General features: G+C 36.4%; 5 protein-coding genes across 12 annotated transcripts; 2 read left to right on the top strand and 3 right to left on the bottom strand.

Annotated features, from left to right (window-relative positions):
- Positions 1-2,362: 2,362 nt before the first annotated feature.
- On the top strand, positions 2,363-3,603 carry LOC145898708 (uncharacterized). Its single transcript, XM_082987288.1, has 4 exons — positions 2,363-2,495; positions 2,672-2,786; positions 3,060-3,164; positions 3,280-3,603. The coding sequence occupies exons 1-4, from the start codon at positions 2,445-2,447 to the stop codon at positions 3,375-3,377; spliced, it is 369 nt and encodes a 122-aa protein (XP_082843414.1). The 5' UTR covers positions 2,363-2,444; the 3' UTR covers positions 3,378-3,603.
- On the bottom strand, positions 3,457-6,079 carry LOC145898697 (uncharacterized). Of its 2 annotated transcripts, none has more exons than XM_082987266.1 (6): positions 5,921-6,079; positions 5,664-5,768; positions 4,767-4,870; positions 4,326-4,548; positions 3,921-4,103; positions 3,457-3,643 (listed from the first exon to the last, which is right to left on the bottom strand). In XM_082987266.1, the coding sequence occupies exons 1-6, from the start codon at positions 5,977-5,979 to the stop codon at positions 3,601-3,603; spliced, it is 717 nt and encodes a 238-aa protein (XP_082843392.1). In that variant the 5' UTR covers positions 5,980-6,079; the 3' UTR covers positions 3,457-3,600. The 2 variants fall into 2 exon arrangements, with proteins under 2 accessions (XP_082843392.1, XP_082843401.1); XM_082987275.1 differs by having other exon boundaries at positions 3,512-3,643; positions 3,917-4,103.
- Positions 6,080-10,538: 4,459 nt separating this feature from the next.
- LOC145907886 (uncharacterized) lies at positions 10,539-13,433 on the bottom strand. Of its 5 annotated transcripts, none has more exons than XM_082994990.1 (8): positions 13,404-13,433; positions 13,237-13,340; positions 13,024-13,122; positions 12,527-12,619; positions 12,265-12,425; positions 11,992-12,100; positions 11,353-11,493; positions 10,539-11,229 (listed from the first exon to the last, which is right to left on the bottom strand). In XM_082994990.1, exons 2-8 carry the CDS (start codon positions 13,296-13,298, stop codon positions 11,022-11,024), a joined length of 873 nt encoding a protein of 290 aa, XP_082851116.1. In that variant the 5' UTR covers positions 13,299-13,340; positions 13,404-13,433; the 3' UTR covers positions 10,539-11,021. The 5 variants fall into 5 exon arrangements, with proteins under 5 accessions (XP_082851116.1, XP_082851131.1, XP_082851123.1 ...); XM_082995005.1 differs by having other exon boundaries at positions 13,024-13,119; positions 13,404-13,431; XM_082994997.1 differs by having other exon boundaries at positions 13,237-13,321; positions 13,404-13,426.
- A 369-nt stretch (positions 13,434-13,802) lies between these two features.
- Positions 13,803-15,956, top strand: LOC145903651 (tRNA-splicing endonuclease subunit Sen2-like). 3 transcript variants are annotated; one of them, XM_082991778.1, is made up of 5 exons: positions 13,961-14,120; positions 14,421-14,542; positions 14,634-14,802; positions 15,200-15,398; positions 15,701-15,956. In XM_082991778.1, the coding sequence occupies exons 1-5, from the start codon at positions 14,098-14,100 to the stop codon at positions 15,950-15,952; spliced, it is 765 nt and encodes a 254-aa protein (XP_082847904.1). In that variant the 5' UTR covers positions 13,961-14,097; the 3' UTR covers positions 15,953-15,956. The 3 variants fall into 3 exon arrangements, with proteins under 3 accessions (XP_082847889.1, XP_082847904.1, XP_082847897.1); XM_082991763.1 differs by having other exon boundaries at positions 13,803-14,120; positions 14,501-14,802; XM_082991771.1 differs by having other exon boundaries at positions 14,022-14,120; positions 14,421-14,802.
- A 417-nt stretch (positions 15,957-16,373) lies between these two features.
- On the bottom strand, positions 16,374-18,138 carry LOC145903674 (large ribosomal subunit protein mL52-like). Its single transcript, XM_082991788.1, has 5 exons — positions 18,001-18,138; positions 17,681-17,762; positions 16,896-16,972; positions 16,594-16,658; positions 16,374-16,514 (listed from the first exon to the last, which is right to left on the bottom strand). The coding sequence occupies exons 1-5, from the start codon at positions 18,020-18,022 to the stop codon at positions 16,419-16,421; spliced, it is 342 nt and encodes a 113-aa protein (XP_082847914.1). The 5' UTR covers positions 18,023-18,138; the 3' UTR covers positions 16,374-16,418.
- Positions 18,139-18,727: the final 589 nt, after the last annotated feature.

Raw genomic sequence — 18,727 nt, 5'->3', positions numbered from 1 at the left:
ATTATTTCACGTATGAGTAAACACGGCTTCAAGCGTTTGTGTTTACACAAATTATGCATTAATTTGTCACACAAAAAAATGAGTCGTAATAACAAACATTTGAATCAACAAGGTCACGGATATTTCAACAATATCTATACACTATAATTGCAATTTTGAACACCTATAAAGTATATCGGAAAGAAATGGGTTGACTGCGGTCACGCTGTGTGAATCCCAGCATTCGCGTATTTATGGCGCTGCATACAAGGGCCAATTTAATAATGTTCCGGGCCATAGAATTTTTAAAAATTGGTGTAGATTAGGTTAAGAACATGTAGATCACATTACCATTGTGTTTTTTGAACACTTATAAAGTATATCGCAACGAAATGGGTTTGACCGCCGCAAATGCTCGCAGTGTACGCTTTGACGAACAAGGCGAATGCTGATATTCACACAGCGTCGCCATGGCCAAACCCATTTCGTTGCGATATAGTTTATAGATAAATATTGTTTTTGAAATATTGGAGACTTTGTTCGTTAAAATGTTTGTTATTACAAGTAATTTTTTTGTTTTTGTGACGAGTTAATGCATGATTAATGTAAACGCAATCCTTTGAAGTCGTGTTCACTTATGCGTGAAATAATTCCGGTTTTACCCAATTTCCATTTTGCCCAAATGACAGTGGTCTTGAGCCCCTAATTATTAAAACGAAACTACTGATGCGTATAACGTGCTTATTCATGCTTAACGTCGATTTATGCACAATAGAAATCAGTGACTCTGAACAAAACGAAATGTTTCCATAAATATAAACCATATTTAATTACTGTTTTCTGATCTTAAAAGTGCATCTGTTGAATTTGACTGTTTAAAAGTTTACTTGAATGTTTAAAAACCTTGTTTTGAAACTTGTAAACATAACTGTTTGTCTTTTGTCTGCGTCTACACATAGATTTTACCGGCACAAGTCAAAACGCTCAAAACAACTTCGCTCATGTCTTCTCACCGGCGGAAGGCGGCGAGCGAAATTCCCGTCAGTCGCTTCGAGGCAAGCGAAGCTTTTGCTCAACCCTTTTTTTCGCAGCGATGAGGAGAACCTTTGTCTCTTTTAACTGCGCGCTCCGCAGTCGACAACGTGATTGGCTGGAGCAAAGGATGAGATCGAATTTGAATTGCGCCATGCACATACTTATTGCGCGAAAACTGTGGGATATAAATTTTGAAGGCCTGAGCATTATCACCGAGTTGGATTGTTGATAGAAATTAACCTTTTAGCGTAGGCTCGTCCATTTGAAACGTCGAAGGCAGAGATTTTGCGATTTAGTATTGAAGAGCTGCTACCGTTTTGAAGGATAAACAGTAAATTGACGATACTATGGAGAAGGCATTGAAAAGAAAGTTAATTTGTTATTTTATATCAATAAATTATCATTGATCAATTCAATAAAGATGGTCATCATTAATTATTTGCTGTATTACTTTGTTTGCAGCTATCCTAACAAAGCCAGAGGGATGTTAGTTGACAAAAAAAATCGCCAGTTGACAAAAGTTTAAACGCGGGTAACTCAGCCATCTTACGAGGTAGCGACTTACTTTTTTCACACAAAAACAGATTATAACTTTCTAACGATAGAAAAATTAGAAAAAAAATTACATTAATATTCGAATATGAATATGAAATGTTTGCTATCCTTAAGGAAAGACATTCTTTGACAAAAAAGTAAATCTGAAAACGGTCGATTTCAAATATATGCCAATTTCAATAATTTTGTGTTATTTCCATTCCATCAAGTTTAACCCTGAATATTTGAATAAGTAAACGAAATTGCCTCTTACGAGATCATGTGATTTGTGGGTGCAGGACAGTTTGGTGATGTAAACAACAGAAATGAAACAACAAATACCACGCATAATCAACTGAACATCTTTTCTGTACAGACTATTCGAAATTTCCAGTATTGCGTGAACCTGATTGTTGAATTAAAAATAAACACACTCCAGGAAATATCTCATTTTTGAGGTTTTTGTGTGTTGTTTGTTTCCAACGCCAGAGGTGGTAATTCAACATCCAGTTATTTCACTAGCAGCAGGAATACAGTGCGCAAAGTGAAACATAGGCTTGCATATGCGGTTGTCAATAACCGGTTTACGTAGCTATTCCCTACACTATGTTATTAAATTCCAAAAACCGGTGCCGGCTGAATCCCATTGTTACCCAGCATAGTTTTCTGTTCTTTTCAAAAAAAAATTTATGTCAAGGTCTCGTTACGAATCAAACAGTGAATTTAGCTTTCGGAATGTTTGCCCCACTGATCTCTATCAGTGGTTACCCTTTATGGGTCAAGCTGGAAAGAATACGTCAAAGTTTCTAAATTGCGCCGGAGCAGTAAAACTCACACGAAAGGTAAAGGTCGCAACCAGAGTATTCGGGAAAAATAAGACTGAAGGACAACTCATCATGAACTTGGGTCGAATTTTACTGAAAACCCGTCCTCAAAACGGTGTTTTGGTAAGTGCTCTTATGTTTAGAAAGCTACTTGTCTTCTTAATTTACCGACACCATTTAGCCTACTTTTCTGATTTGAAAAAAGCCAAGTTTTGTTTCACATAACCTGTATCTATGTGCAATATTTTTCAAAACACAAAATCAGCATATAAATTTTTGACCATTTTGTTGCATTCAAGAGAAAATCAACATTATCAAGATTGCTAAATTCACATAACAACTCAACTGTGCCAAGAAGATTACTGATCAGCAGTGCTGAAACTGGTGGAATAGGAGTGGCTAAAAAACCAATGCGTATGGCCTTGTTTTTATCAATGTTTCCATTTTATACTTATGAACTAAAATAGTAGCCTACATTGTTGTCAGTGAGGGTCGACATGTATTTAGAAGAAGGTAAACTATCTGAATAGTTAATTTATAATCTTGATACACAGTATTACATAAACTCGGTTGTACACATGGAGAAATTCCTATGTAGTTAACCAAGGAGATTTTCAGGGTTGTTTTTTAGAGGAACCTTGAATTTATTGATTTGTTTGAATGATATTTGTTATTTAACTTTTTCAGGTATCACAACTTCCATGAAGATGACTGCAGCCGGTTTGTTCCTTGCTAGTTTGGTTGTAACTCAACAGATGTTTGTGAAGGAAGAACAAATCAACAAAGCTTTGGGTAAGTGTCTTATAAACTTCATCATTAATTTTTGCCCGACGTTCAATTCCCAGCAACACAATGCTTACAGTACTTATAATAACTGATTATAACCGAACAAACTTGATTTTGGTAGGAACGCAGTGGAACACCGGTCTTGTGGCAACGGTGATAGAATACATGGTTGCTCCTCCACTATTAGCTATTATGATCTTGGCTACAATTCCGTTGTAATTTCTCTTGGAAGTTTTGCGTTTAACTAGAATACATTGTTTACTAGTACAAAGTGGTGCAGTGCTTCCTTTTAGCCCGGTAAACCTTTAGTATGCAAATCTAATAACAGGGTTTCAATTTACAAATGAAAGCTTGTATTTTAAAGAAACAGTGCCAAGTGCACCTTCGTACTGGTGCTATTAGCATGTGTACAATGTTCAAAGATGCAACAAAAAACTTGACTTTAGCTGCTGTTTGATTCTCTTGAAGCAGATCTGGAGCGTGGTCTAAGAATGACAGAAAACTAGTTGATTTTGAGGGTGTTGATAGCGTCTTAGCAAGTGTTTAGTCCTACATGCATCAGAGTGTTTATGCAATAGTTTTCCAAACTACTTAATTCGAAATAGATTTAAAGTTAGCACCGAATTACAACCAACTGCAGTATGAAGAGTAGTTTCAGCAACACTAATATATGCTAATGCATGACAAGCCAGAAATAAGACCACTGGTCAGATCATGTCTGCTATCAAGTATGCATGCTGTAACAATCCAATACTGACCTACCCATGAACTTTTCGTGGGGGACTGTCGTAACCATGGCTTTCTGGTGGTGGTGGTGGTGACCTTCTTCGTGGTGAATGCTCACGAGAGTCTTCCCGATACCGGCGTTCTTTTTCAAATGATGGTGATCGATGCATCCTTTCACGAGAATACCGACCGTGCTCATATGACCCTGACCGTGATCTCCTAAAACCATTAATTACAGCATGATACCCTCTGACCAGTATATCCTGTTAGTTTGCAACACACTGTCCCAACAAAGAGTCAAGTCACAGATTATCAGTTTTAATCTTGCTGCACGAACCACCAAAAATTACATTCTGCTACTGTTGCTGCCAACAAGGGTGACCGTTGGCAAAAGTAAGTTAAAATAGACATATTAGTTATAACAAAGGCAACAAGACTTACACAGCATGACGCTCGTAACCATTCTCTGGAGATCTACGGCGATAATCCTCCCTCGCATAGCGTTCACGAGAGCGACTTCTACTATAACGACGTTCTGGTGACCTTCTGCGCTCATGAGAGCGGCTGCGAGATCTGCTGTACCTACGACTGTGAGGACTTCGACTGTGACGGCCTCTGCGAGGAGGACTGTAACTTGAATCCTTGTTCCTCATTTGACCTGGAGCTAAACGAAAACAAAGAATTTGTAAAACTGATAAAACTACAATTCTGTGCTGTTGTAGTTGCCACAATTTACAAGATAACAGAAAACACATTTCTTTTTTTGTATGGGTATCTAATCATAAATATAAAGAGTAGCGTATGCCGATGAAAATACAATAAACAACACCGGATTGGTGAACCAAGCCACCCTGGTAGTAGCGTATATACAATATAACTTACTTTTTCGGTCACCAGCAGCAAACTGCACTTCAATATATCGTCCACAAATCCATTTTCGATCCATTGCGTAAAGCGCATCCTCTGCATCTCTCACATCCTCAAATGTGATTGATTGAATTAAGGTTTTTAACTTGCAAATTTGATAACAAGTTTGAAGTTGCAGTCTTGACAACAACTCCCATACTACTGCATTGCGTTTGAACAGATTTGTTTTTCATTGAAGGATATATATGACAGTCACTTGGATTAACAAAACTAAGGGGTGGTTTTTGCCATTTCTTACAATGCTATTTGGAAATGAACTCTTTTCTTTGTCTTTATTTCTTTTTCCGCAGAATTTTGACTGGCCTACAACTCTTTGCTTTTTTTAATTTTAAGAACTTTGGATCTTTGGTGGATGCTTTGTCTGTTTTTATGATTAATTGTGCTACAAAAACAAGTTGAACCTGAATACACCAATCCCTTTCAAATGCAACTGGCAAAGAAAAAGCCAAACATGCAGGGAAAAAATAGTTGCTTTTAAGCATAAATCAGCCCTCTTAAAACATTGATATATTAGATTTAAAGGGTTTTAGAGCTATTCAACACCTAAGAAAACGCTCAGGAATTTAAAAAAGAAGCAGGTAACCTAAAGGCCATTAAAGTATTTTGCACCAATATTGCAGCATGCATGCCGACAGAACTTTGGCTTACACGGACTGCATTTTGGGGTCTTTAGGAACTTTATTCCAAGAGGCTTTAAGCTTTTCTTTGGCTTTAAGTCTTTGCTTTACTTTTCTTTAAACTTTACTTTGTGGACTTTCCACTCTTTACGGGATCTTTACAACCTTAAAAATCACAGGACATTGTTAGGGGAATCAAGGAAAATATACAAACCACATTTATTATAAAGGATATTGTATATAAGCAAAGCCCCGAGGCCGTCGGTTATAATAATCAAGTGGAATGTAAACATCGGTAATTGGACCGAAACGAATAAACTCACGTCGCAGGTCTTCAGGTCTAAGATAAAGAAAGTTGCTTTGAACATGCTTTGCAGTTAACACAGATAATCTTGCTTACAGCAACTTAAAAGCAATGTAAAATAATGCAATCATGTCATTAGGCTATATTTATTTAACAATAACTACGAATAAGGATTTTTGCATACATACCTGCAACTGTCAGCAATATTTCGTACAAACAGAGAAGAGCTTGGTCTTCCGCGCGACATGTTGTACTTTGGCCCAGTCAAACTAACAAACACTCAACCTTTACCCGTTCACTAAGTCAAAACCGTTTCGCGTCGAGTTCGAGTTCTTCCCAACTGCAAATCGATCGCGCAAAGCATTGTGGGATATCCCAAATTCGCTACAGCCAACAAAAGTTATTTTTTGCGCGGATTTTCAATGCCCAACACGAGGTTTTTAATGATGAGATTAAAATAATTGCCGCTTTTATTATATACATATTATTTCGTGACGGAAAAGTATGGTACTGGTTTTTTTTTATTTGATTTAATTAACCAAAGAAAAGTAAAAACATATTGTTTGGATTTACTTTTTCAGATTTTTTGTTGTTAGGTGTTTATTGTAAATTGCGGGCCCCCCTTTGAAGCACTTGGTCCAATTTGGTCAAATATTTTACAGGCAGTAATATTACTTGCATGGTTTTCGTCTAAAACACTCACTTTCATAATTAGGTGATTTTTATTTTTGAACTGAAATTTAAGCCCAATAAGGTTAACGGTAATATCCCCTCATTATCGCATTACTGTTTGTAATAAAAGATGCAATCATAATAACACGCATCAGACAAAAGGCAAATGTCTCTGTTTATATTTATTTGGGAAATCGACATTTGCGAGGCAACAATCGGTGTCTACTGACCATCGTCATCAACGTCAAACATCTCGTCTGTCACCATGTCGACAATATCGTCTTGTTCTGCAAATAAACAAATGCTTTAAACAACAAATTCTCACGCACTTTATCCAAAATTAACGCAAAAAGACATACGAACAGAACCAATAACTCATAAAAGATTGACAAACTTTCGTTGTCTCCAAATATCCGACGCCAATATCTGTAATGAACATATCCCTCTGACACGTCACAGGTGACGAGGAGAAGTCCAACAAGAAGCATTGCCAGCAAAAGTTTGTTCATCTGTAACAAAAATGTGACTTAAGAGCTTCTTTCTCGCAAAAAAACTTTTTGATGATTATAGGTACACGATATATGAGGAGAAGGTTCAATTTGTCAGGCAATTCCCCTGTTTTGCCGGTACTTTAATGCTACTTGACATCGGGCTTTACAGAACTGAGTTCGTTGTTCGTAATCGTTTTTACGTTACCGAAATATTCTGTGGCCCCGGAGAACCTTTGTTGCAAAATTGAAGACTACGTTTTTTTATCTGGTAAAAACAAAATCAGAAGGAATCGACGTTTTGACCAAACCTTCTACAACACATATGAATTTGAATCAAATATTCTAAACGCTCTTGACAACTAAAAAACTAACTTACTTTAATTCCTGGTAAGTCTTCCCAGTTACTGATATTGAATCGTGTTTCAAGACAGGAGTTTACCGTTAATTTATTGACGCTGACCAATATTTTTTTTCTTGGGTTTTTTCCTTCCTCATTGGAAGCAAATGCATCCTGCATGCGACATACGGCAGGGGTTTATACTTCTATGAACCGGTGACGCAATCATCGCTAACAAAACGTTACAATCCCACACCCGGAAAATGTTGAGTGTTGTTTAGGAGGACTTCGCTAGCCCAATATGCTTTTTTACTGCAACAGCTAAAAGGTTGTGCAGTTTAAGAAACACCAACAGCGGATTTGCTCATAATTTTCAGAATATAGAGACTGCTGGCCCATACTGTTGAAAGCATTGACATCTTTTATTTGTTTAAAACGTTTTGCCAAATTTTATGTCATCATCAAGTGATAATGACGCGGTTAGTCTGCTCCAGGATTGTATGGAGCTGACCTGACTGACGTCACAGAGCGTACATAAGGCTCGCGTAGATAGTGACGTTATACATTATTTTTATGGGTCACAAATCCTTAGAGACGGAAAATCTTGAATAAATAAAACATGTCAATGTTTTCAACAGTCTTTTTGTTCTCAGAAGTACGCAGTTTGTTATGAAAACAACATTCTTCCAAAACCTCCCAGTAACCTTGTGACGCAACAACATCAGAAAGACGAACTGCTTAGAAACCTCTGGCATTACGCTATAAACAATAACCCGTCGTTGGGAGAAAAGGTGGCTCTGAGATATGTTTTGTGTTTGGAGATCCTCCAGCATACGCCCTGTATTCGTCTCTTAATGTTGAGTCAATCGAACGTCCGCCCATGCTGCAATCAATATGCTGCACATACAGGAAAATACGAAAGTGATTAAAAGTTTCCTGTCAGGCATGAAGAATCCCGGCATAGACCTCAATATGGCGATAGCGTGATGACACAAATTTCACGTCTTCGCGTTTCCTATGTTTCTGCATGCAATATGTCAACCACTCCATATCATAGCAGCATCGGCACTTTGACTGTCGTATTGTGAAAAAAACTCTTCATTTTTAAATTTGAGGAGAATCTAATTCCAAATTAAGCGACGCGGAGTTGTAATTGTAAGTTGTCAGAAACTACAGAATCCCCAAACCTATCTTTATATAACAGGCCTACTCGGCTATTGTTTGAAAGTCCAACCATCTAGGTGCAAATATTTCACCTTTTCGACTTTTTCTGTTGCCGTTTTACGTGTAGTGTTTTCTGCTTCACAAAATGCGAACGCCTAAATGTTCGGTAATCGTGGCGCAAAAAACTATACCCGTAATTAACACCGGAAACTCAAAAGTCTTGAATATTTTAAAAACCGAATCAAGGATGTGCTTTAACACGCGATTTTGGGGGTGCTTTTCAGGCTTAGTAAATCTGCAGTTGGCGTTAAAATTACACGAAACAGTTGGTACAGTTATCACGTGATTGGTTTGTCACGTGATTAAATGATATCTACGTCATAAAGACTGCAAAAAATTCTTGCACCAATTTACAAACTTGTTCCCCGCCTATTGTACGAATATAACCTGGTCATGTTATCGGATTGGATGAGAGGTAGAAATTATAGCCGCAACAGACGTTTGACCTCCTAAAGACTTATTGCACACGCGCCATCGCGGTCATGGCATTAGGCAGCCCTTTAATCGTTGCAGTTAGCAATAAATATCACAAGACTGTTAGCAGACCAAACGTAAATCATGTCTCTGTTTTTTTTATTTAGGAAATCGACATTTGCGAGGCAAGGATCGACTTCTTATTGATTGTCGTCATCAAAGTCAAAAAGCTCATCTGCCAAAATGTCGGCAACCTCCACTTGCCCTAAAAAGAATAAAAAACGTTTGCAAATGGTTTAAAAAAGAAACTCTTGAGCACATTTTATGCAAAATCAACGGAAAAGTGACCCACGAATGTGATCAAAAATGCATTAAAAGATTGACAAACTTTTTCTGTCTCCAAATATCCGTCGCCATTGTCTGTACGGAGGAACGTAATATCCCTCTGACATGTCACAGGAAATGACAAGAAGTCCAACAAGAAGCATTGTCAGCACAAGTTTGTTCATCTGCAGCAACAAAAGATACTGAATTTTATCGCGAAAAATAAAACTTGTCAGATTGACATTTCCAGAACCTATACAGAACTGGATTGACACAGAAACTTCTCAATTATTATTCCACATAAATGTTTTCTAAAGGTGAATGTTCCGTTTTTTAAGGGAATTTTCTATATTTTCGCTGACACATGATTGCAACCGGATATGTTTTTTGAAGAATACCGACGTGCGTGTAATCGTTTTTCAGTCACCAATCTTAAAAATTCATCAAGAATTAAGCAAGGATTAAAATAAATGCACAATTATTTCCCAAAGAAATAAATGATTTTTTCGGGAAAAGTTGTTCGTTACAAGTTTCATTACGTTGTCTCTAATCTTTTGAAGTTAACGCAAATTGTTGACCACACACCCGTTGCAACACATGTGAATTTCAATAAAACACTCCAAATGCTCTTAAGAAATAATAGTAAAACTGTCCTTACCTTTATTCTCAAAAGTCTTCCACTTCACCAATGGGAAATTATGTTCCAAGACAAAAAACTTTCTTCCGCATCGTCAATATATTGACGCTGGCAAACATTTTTTCCCCTCACAGGAAGCAAACACATCCTGTAGGGCATACGCTAAGATAACTCGTATTGTTAAAAAAAAACAAGAGGACTTCAGCGAGAAGATGTATTGAGTCACCCTTTGTATTGCGGGGAATCTACAGCATGGGGCAATCCAACGTCCGCCATCTTGTTGCAACCAATATGCCGCACAGGAAAATACGAAAAAGAATAAAATTTTCCTCAGGCATGAGGTCGTCTTCGCGTATCCTATGTTTCGGCATGCAATATTTCAACCACTCCTTTTCATAACAGATACACCAGGCCTACTCGAGTGTTTTCATGAGATATATCTATGATTTCTCTTCACACGTGTGCAGACGCCTATTTTTTTGCTTTTGGCCGGCTACCTGTACAGTAGTATTGCTGCTTTATAAAATACGAACGTCTTCCAGCTATAAATATAACTGAAATGTGAGATTAAACTTTTATGGTAAGCAACTTATACTCAATGACATCTAACGTGAACGTTTGTGCACTTATTTTACAGCGTTCTGTGTGTATCCTTTTGAGTGTTGTGGTCACAAGAAATCCATACGATTGCCAGAAAAGCCTTTTTTGTATTGGGAAAGTTTCGATATCGTGAAATCGCAACTTCATGAGTGCTAAAGTAACAAACACATTATCTCAAAAATTAACTTTTTACCGAAACTACAAAATATTGAGGGCGATTTGCTTTTCAAAAGCATAGCCTGCTTCCAGCACAAATGACTATGCGGCATGTCAAAGTATTCAAGTGCTAAAAAGCATCAACAAGTGGCCACACTTGCAACAGAAAACCAACCTCAAACCCCAACAGGTTGCTACACGTTGTGACAGTAATACGAGCCAACCAGCACATACAAAAGTATAGAAAAATGACCCAATTATTTGGGTTTTAATAAGCACGCAATCTAGTTTTTAATTAGGGCATAACTTCCAAAAGCCACAGTAGCTTTCCGCATTAAGTTCTGCATTTAACGATAAAAAAATGTTGTACGGTTTTGTCAAATCTGCATATGGAGAAGTTCAGTCATCTTGAAGCCCAGCGAGAGGAGAAGGGGTCAAAGGTCATAATCTTCCACATTGAGATCCAGCACATCTTCATCAGGATCGGAAGCTAGCAATTCCTCCTCATCAAACTCCAGGGATTTGGGACTTGTTTTTGTCATTGGTGATTCCGATACTTTCTGTTGTGCATCCCCACCTTTCGAACGCTTTTTTGGAGTTTCCGATTTCGATTCGACTTTTTTAGCTGAATCTGAGTTTCTCCTGGAAATGCAATCATGACAACATTTGAATTTAAACATGTCACTATATATGTATGAAACCTTTCCAACAATTAGACGTTCATGGCTCCTAGAGTCACAAATATTAACTTTTACATAGAATCACCTCTTTGATGATTGGTCCTGGACTTGGGTTTTCCAGTGGTGGAGAGCTTTTCTCCAGATTCGAATCTGGGCATCAAAAGAACGACGACTGCATTTGCTGAATTTATCAGGAGTTCGAGGGTGACCACGTCTTCTCTGGGATCTGTAAAATTATTGTCAGGAAACAAGGTGACTTTGTTGTAAATCAACTTTCTTAAAAAAAAATGCAACAATACATGTTTAGGTAATAATTACAAAAATAATTTGGAAGCTTCAATTTAGCTTGCACTAAAAGTTTGATTTCACAGAAAGAGGGACCGAATGAGAAACAATGGTATCATGTTGGCTTCTCATTGTATGTAAACAATATGTCCAGACAGTCCATTGTTACAATTCTTTTTTGACAAAAACAATAGCAGTATCAAACTGGTTGGGGGTTTGGCAAGTAGGACCAACACAGCTTGATGTCAATCAATTTTAGGAATTTTTGTAATGAATAATTGACACAGAAACTTGACACACGAAGTAAAAGGTGGTGTTATGAATAATGTTCATTTCAGTTGAAACAATGCAAAATATTGGGCTTAAAAAAGCACAAAGGTTCACCTAGACATTGTTTACCAATAAAATTGTAATAAATTAACCAAAAAAGTTGGCTCACTTGGGAACTTCTGAAATATAGTTGTCGTATGCAATGGTATTTTTTCCATATTCAATCTGTTTTTCGCGCCTCATCAAAACCACTGTGTCTGTTTCAACTTCGATATCTTCTAAAAAAAGCAATGTTTGTGTGTAAACGTTGGTTACAAGAGGCATTTTGAGGCACACAAGTACCAGGTTTTAAAACTAAAATATTTTAAATTAACTGCGGTGATGACACCTATTAGGTACCTGTCTGCAGCACACCAACAAATAATAAAATATTTTTGCTTACTTAAGGATGGGGTTGGAATGTGGGGATCGGATTCACTTAAACTTTCAACTCGCCGTCTTTGTTCCACCACCAACTCTTCACCCAACTCATCTTCTTTTACAACCTGATCAAACCAGCTGTGACTGCTTGCCAAAACTTTCCTACCTGCGCCCTTTTTGTTCCTGAAATAAAACAGCCAACAAAAAATTAACGTATTATGACCTGTATCAGGTTTACTTGTGTCTAAAAAATACAAACAGCTTGAGACAGTTTTTCAGTCTACCTTTCATAATTGCTTGAACCTTCACAGTTTTCAGATTTGAATTGCTTTTCAAGAGCTCCGGAACGTCTATTCTGTGTAAATCGCCGAGGTGACCTTTAAAGTAACATGAAAAATGATTCTGGTTCTTTAATTAAAAACACTGATTTAATCAACCCCAGATTGGAAAGTTTGTAATTTGCGCAAAGGATTATTTTCAGTGAATGTTAATTGTGCAGATTGCGTGGATTAGCAGTAAATTATCACAAATGTCATGACATTTTTTTTCAATCTGGTGGTGCACCAGGGTGTAGAATATGGCAGTTCCCTCTGAGGTATTAGGAGAGCAAGACCAAATCTTTCTGTGTGCTGGCATGCACAACTCTTAAGCGTGCGAACAATAAAGTTGATGAACAACTCCCGAGTGCTTCCATACTCTATACAGACTGTGTGTAGTGGCACGTGCATTACGCAAAACAATGATAATATTGCAGAACAACATCAAGACTAGAAATTCGTACCTCTTTTCATTTGACTGAGTGCTCACGTACTCTTGTGTGTGACGGAGAGGACTTCTAAGATCATCTTTAACTTTTGATGCCAAGAATGTTTTTTCTCTGCTGCACAATATAGTCAAAGTTGATTTTTTTAACCAAGTGCAAAACATCAGTTTATCACAACTTAACGGATTACAACCCAACAGATACGAAAAATAAACGGTTTACAAAAATTACCTCTTCTGGTACATTTTAGTTTGTGATCTAGTTCCTTTTGATGGAGAATGTGTCACGTCCATTTCAGAAAGCTGACAATTTTCCACTGGTGTTTAAATACAATGCTATTACAAAAGAATGGATCGGGGTAGACTTATTAATCCTGTAAGCCAACTGGTAAGACTTACCTTACTTTTCCCGCGAAATCTTGCAAAACCAAAACAACAATGAAAAAATTGGTTCCTCTCGCGCCCTTTTTCATCGAAAAAAAATTTATCGCCTTTTTTCTTTTCCAAATACACCACAAGCGCTTATCGCAGCAATCTGGGTAGGAATTGAATAAATAACAAAAGAAAAAAAATAAGATACAAACAACTCTTGCTTGTATCTTTTTTTAGTGTTTTTTTTACAATATTTCAAACCAAAAGAAAAAAAAATGTACGGTTCTTTCCCTTCGGGGGAAAGTTTTCAAACTTCTTCTATTTACAACGAGTGGTGAAAGTAGCAAAATATAAACGACCGATGATTTTAACTTACTAAACAACCGATGATTCAAAATAACTAAGGATTTTTTGTCCTAAAGTATCAATACAGGTCGTAAAAACATCATTTCTGCACGATTCAAATACTTCTACTTGGTGTTAGAAAAGCAATGCGCTTTGCATGTGGCAAACACAGAAAAGTGGGGTCGCATTACAAAAGTAATAACGGATATGGCGCTTTTTAAACCCCCGCAAAAGAAGAAAAATGTGGGAAATATTCAATATCGCCCGTTTCCTATTCCAATTGCTTCGATAACGAATGTACATGCTTCCACAACGGAATGGAATTATTTCGAAGGCTTTCTGAGGGATGATTTTATTCATGTGACAATGAAGGGAGATGCCCATGCGTTGCGTAGCCAGGTTGGAACTCTACTCTTTGTATAATTATCTTGTTGACAGTCTTTAAGTGCATACACCAGTCGGTTAATTGATGGCATCTCATTGTAATTCTTGGCAATTAAGATAAAGGCTGTTGTTAAAAATGATGTTAGTTTTTTGGGATAAATCCATTGCACTATGAGAGAAAAATATAATCAAACATAAAGCTTTGCTGGACCAATTAAAGTTGTGTAATCCTAATGTTCAGTTCACTGTTTAATAAAAACATTGTCCAATGGAAAATACAATTTTGCAAAGTAATTATTGTAGCTTTTCTTGCAGCAGAAGTAAACCATGTGGTTTTGTCTGCATCTTCATTTCTTTGAAGGACAACTTTAATGAACTTTATGTGCCGTCAACAGGGATTTTTTGGAAAGGCAAAAACCGCCAGGCAGACCATAGAGGTAATCGAAGCACAATCACATGAAAGTGAAGAAACCGCTGATAATATCGGGTATTTATCTCAAAGTAACTGTGATGTTTCAATGAATGAAGAAACTGCTGAGGAATCTGATCCTCATGTGGAGTTAAGAACATTGGAGACAGAGGTTGAACAAGGCAGTGATGAGTTGCATCTAAGTTTTGAGGAGGGCTTTTTTCTTTCATATGCACTTGGCTGCCTTTTTATCAAGTCGGAAGATTCCACTTGTATCGATATTTTGGAGTAGGTGAAATTGTACAATAATATGTAATGTGACAGTTACTATGTATGCGCAAAACATAAAATACTTTAAACTTTTGTTTCAGTATGAATAAAGTTTACTTCCACAGAAATTTCAGTGCGTACAGACTAACCTTCACTTGTACTTTGCTAATGAGTGGTTGGTCTTTAAGCTTTCTATAATATCATCGCTTCAGGCTTGCATCTAATATTGAAACCTGGATGAAAACCTTGCTTTCAATATTTTTTTTTTGTGGAGTAGTTGTCTTGCTGCAACTATTTTTGTGCTGTTTACACCATTTAACATGACTACTTATTTCAAATTAAACTCTGAAAAAAACTCGTTTCAAATTTTCTTAAATTTTCAATGTTAAAAGTATAGACACTTGTTAATTTACAGCCAATGGAGGATATTTTGTGAAAGAAAGCCCAACTTCCCAGTTCTATATTCTGTTTATCATCACTTTCGAAGTAAAGGTTGGGTTCCAACAGATGGGTTGCGATATGGTTCCGATCTTGTTTTGTACAAGAAAGGACCTCCATTTTATCATTCCAGCTACATTGTTGTCATTCAAACAGTGGATGGAAAAACCATGAAGGTGGGATTTAATTTGCTTTTTTATGTACTTGTTTGTTGATATTGTGTCACAATTTATGTCAGTCTGTTCAAAACATTGAACCAGCAAGTACTATAGATATAGACCAGAGACTGACATGGCACATCAAAGAAAATGAACAATTTATTTGTAAACCTAAACTAAAATGATGCAAAGGCTATTGCTAAAATAAAAAGGTTCTTTAATCTTGGAAGAACTTCATGTTTTTGTTCACGCTTAAACTTATAAATCGTGAATATCCATCTGTTTTGAGTATATCAGATTTGTATTAACTTTTAACCCAGGAAAAGGATTTTAATGGGGTTAAAAACAGAAGCTTTTCATGGGTGACATTATCTGGGTTGCTCCGGTTGGCAACGACGGTTTCCAAGGAAGTAATGTTCTGTTACGTTCTCATCCCGCATAATTTATCAGAGGAGGAAATATCAACACCTGACATTATCAGGAAATTGAACATTCGGGAAAGGATTATTTCAAGATGGACTTCCAGCAAAAATCGTGAGCGAGAGCTTACCGATATCGACTGTGATTACTGATTAGTGCTTATTGCTCGGCTGGTTGTGCAACTAGCTTCAACAGTAATGGGCAAAACACATTTTCATGATACCAAATATTCGTGTTTGTAAACATAAGACTTGAGTTCCTACAAGCAAGAATTAGAATCCATCTGTACTTTTTTAGATCGTCAACAGTAAGTAATCTATACCTACAAAATATCTATAATCTATACCTACATATTTTGTAGTAATCCGTTACTGAGTCTCTGTCAGCCATAGAGACTATACAGGCGATTCAAAGAAATCAAACTCTCATCAGTCTATACCTATGTATTTTTTAGCTACATTTTATTTAAAGATTAATTACTTACACAATTACATTTTTATACTGCCATTTTTGACTGAGACTGACAACTGACTGTTACAATCTGTTTTCTTTTGCGCTACATATGTTTGGGGAATTTTATTTTAAACAAGCATGAAATTTATAAAAAATTCAGAAGTACTATGACCCTGTTTGAGTTCGACGTCGACTTCGTTTTTGTTGCACACTTTTTTCTATCGCCTGTTCAATGTCTTCATTTAGCTCCATGATTCTTTTCTGTGAAAACATTAAAGTGGTGGATAGATAAAAATGGTGCTGGACTAAAATAGCAAGAATATTTTATTGATTTACTCACACAAATGCGTCGTTGATTTTCCATTCTGATCGTTGCATGTTTTCCTGGTGTGGCTGGAGTTCCGTCTAAACATGAAAAAAAATTAGTGCAAGACTTCAAATTTAGTTTTATTTGTGCGCCAGTTTTTAAAATGTTTCTTTCACCCTTACCAAAAGCAAGTTAAACATGCATGGACAAATAAAAATATTTGACCATTTTCACTTATATTTCCCCAGCAATACTTTACAGCATGTGGCACAATTTTTCACAGCAGGTTAGGTCAAGACACACCTTAATAACATGACAAATAAAAAACAAATTACCAATCATGGAAAAATCTGGTAATTTTGCCAATGGGGATGTCCCCATTTTTTTCTGTGGCCTTTTCCATAGTGCACGCCTGCAATAAATGAATTGCAAGTAATATCTCTGAACACATTTTGAAGCAATTCTTCCATATATATACCAGATTGAAAAGTTTATTTTTTGTGCTGAGGATTTTTTTGGGGCAATCGTAAATTGCACGGATGATAGCAACGTTTTTTCGTATGTTAATGCATTATATGTGCAAAAAAAACCATAATATTGCAAAGCTGCAGACAGGGTGTGTACACGCACTGTTTCGACCTGTAAGGTCTCATCAGTGCAGCTGTTGAGTGGCACTGTGCTAGCTTTCACACTAGTCTCCACTTTGTGGTACCTTTCGGTCAACGTCGATCTGCAGGGTACACTATACTAGCTCATTATATTGGACAGATTATCGGTAAATTTTCGCACAAGGAATTTATTCTCCACGCACACCATTTTTTCCAATCTGGTATATTTACCCAATTGAAATGATTGTTGTTTTACAGATGATTTTTTTTCAGTGCAAATTGATTGCATGGGCGAAAAAAGTTCTGCGAAGTCAATTTTAATGCACATCAATGTTTTAATTTAAATCTTTATTCTGATTGCTGATCAGAGTTTTTGTTTCAAAATTGCTTTGGGCTTCATAACTTCCACATTCGAAACTTTGTAATTTGCCCAGAGTATTTTATTAGTGACTGTTAATTATATAGATGCAGCGATACAACTTTTACTTAAATCTATTATACACTACACTTACTTATGTAATTTGCCTGAACAGTATCCTGTGGTAGAAAAAGAACTTTTGCTTGCTATTTGGTGTACTTGCGCACAAAGATGGTCTGCAAATAGGTGTGTGCTTTATATATTTTATTAAGTGTACCGGTAGTAAATGATTTAATGAAGTTTGTTTTGACAAAAAAACCTCCACACCTAAACTAAAACAATCACGGGTTGTAGGCTACTTAAAACGGGGCGGGGGGGGAGAAAGTGGGTATAGATTCGGGTGCTCTGTTAAAATGATTTTATGGTGCGTTTAAAAACTTGCAGCTCGTTGAAAAAAATAATCAAAAAACTTACTTGTTTTACGTAACGTGTTCATTTCTACGAATTAGATACGGTCAGCTGTTATCATTCTATGTTTCTTGCTAAAAAAGGTTTAATCATAAACAAGCAATTCTACGTTTGCATTTGCAATGCGTTTCAGTGAAGTTGTATCATGTTTGTAAGGTACAAAAGTAAATTATTTTATCAATAAACTGCACAATGTAAAAGATTAATGAAAACAGTTTTAGAGAACCCTAAAAATTATAATATTTTGATTTTGAAAATATTCTTTTCACAAGGCAAAATCCTGATAACCGATTCCGGCAATCACTCCCTCATTCCTAACCCACAGTTGCAACGATTTCCACCTTTTACTTTTGACGATATGGTGGAAAAATATGTTATCTGGTTTAAAATCAATTGGCTTTTTATGGCTAAGCTCACGAAAGCCAATAGATTTTAACTGAGAAAACATATTTTTCCACAATGTTTCACAGGCTAAAAATTATTATTAAATATTAATTTTGTAATTTGTCATTGTACTTGGTTTGTCCATTTCGTTAATTAGGTGATTTCCCCAAAACTATTTCAACTAATTTACAGGGTCAGAATGTTATTTTAATATTTTCCTAAGGTCAAATAACTTTAGCTCTGCCTGGTTCTACTTTTCCATTAAGTTATGTTTTGTCACATGGAAAATAAATTAAATTCAAGTTTTTTTTTCTCGTTTGTGTGTGCTCCTTAAAGTTTGCAAGCTGTA

Source organism: Ascidia mentula, chromosome 1 (genome assembly GCF_947561715.1).
Source record: "Ascidia mentula chromosome 1, kaAscMent1.1, whole genome shotgun sequence".
Taxonomy (NCBI): Eukaryota; Metazoa; Chordata; class Ascidiacea; order Phlebobranchia; family Ascidiidae; genus Ascidia; species Ascidia mentula.
The sequence above is the reverse complement of the archived record's forward strand: the minus strand, read 5'-3'. Positions and strand labels throughout refer to the sequence as shown.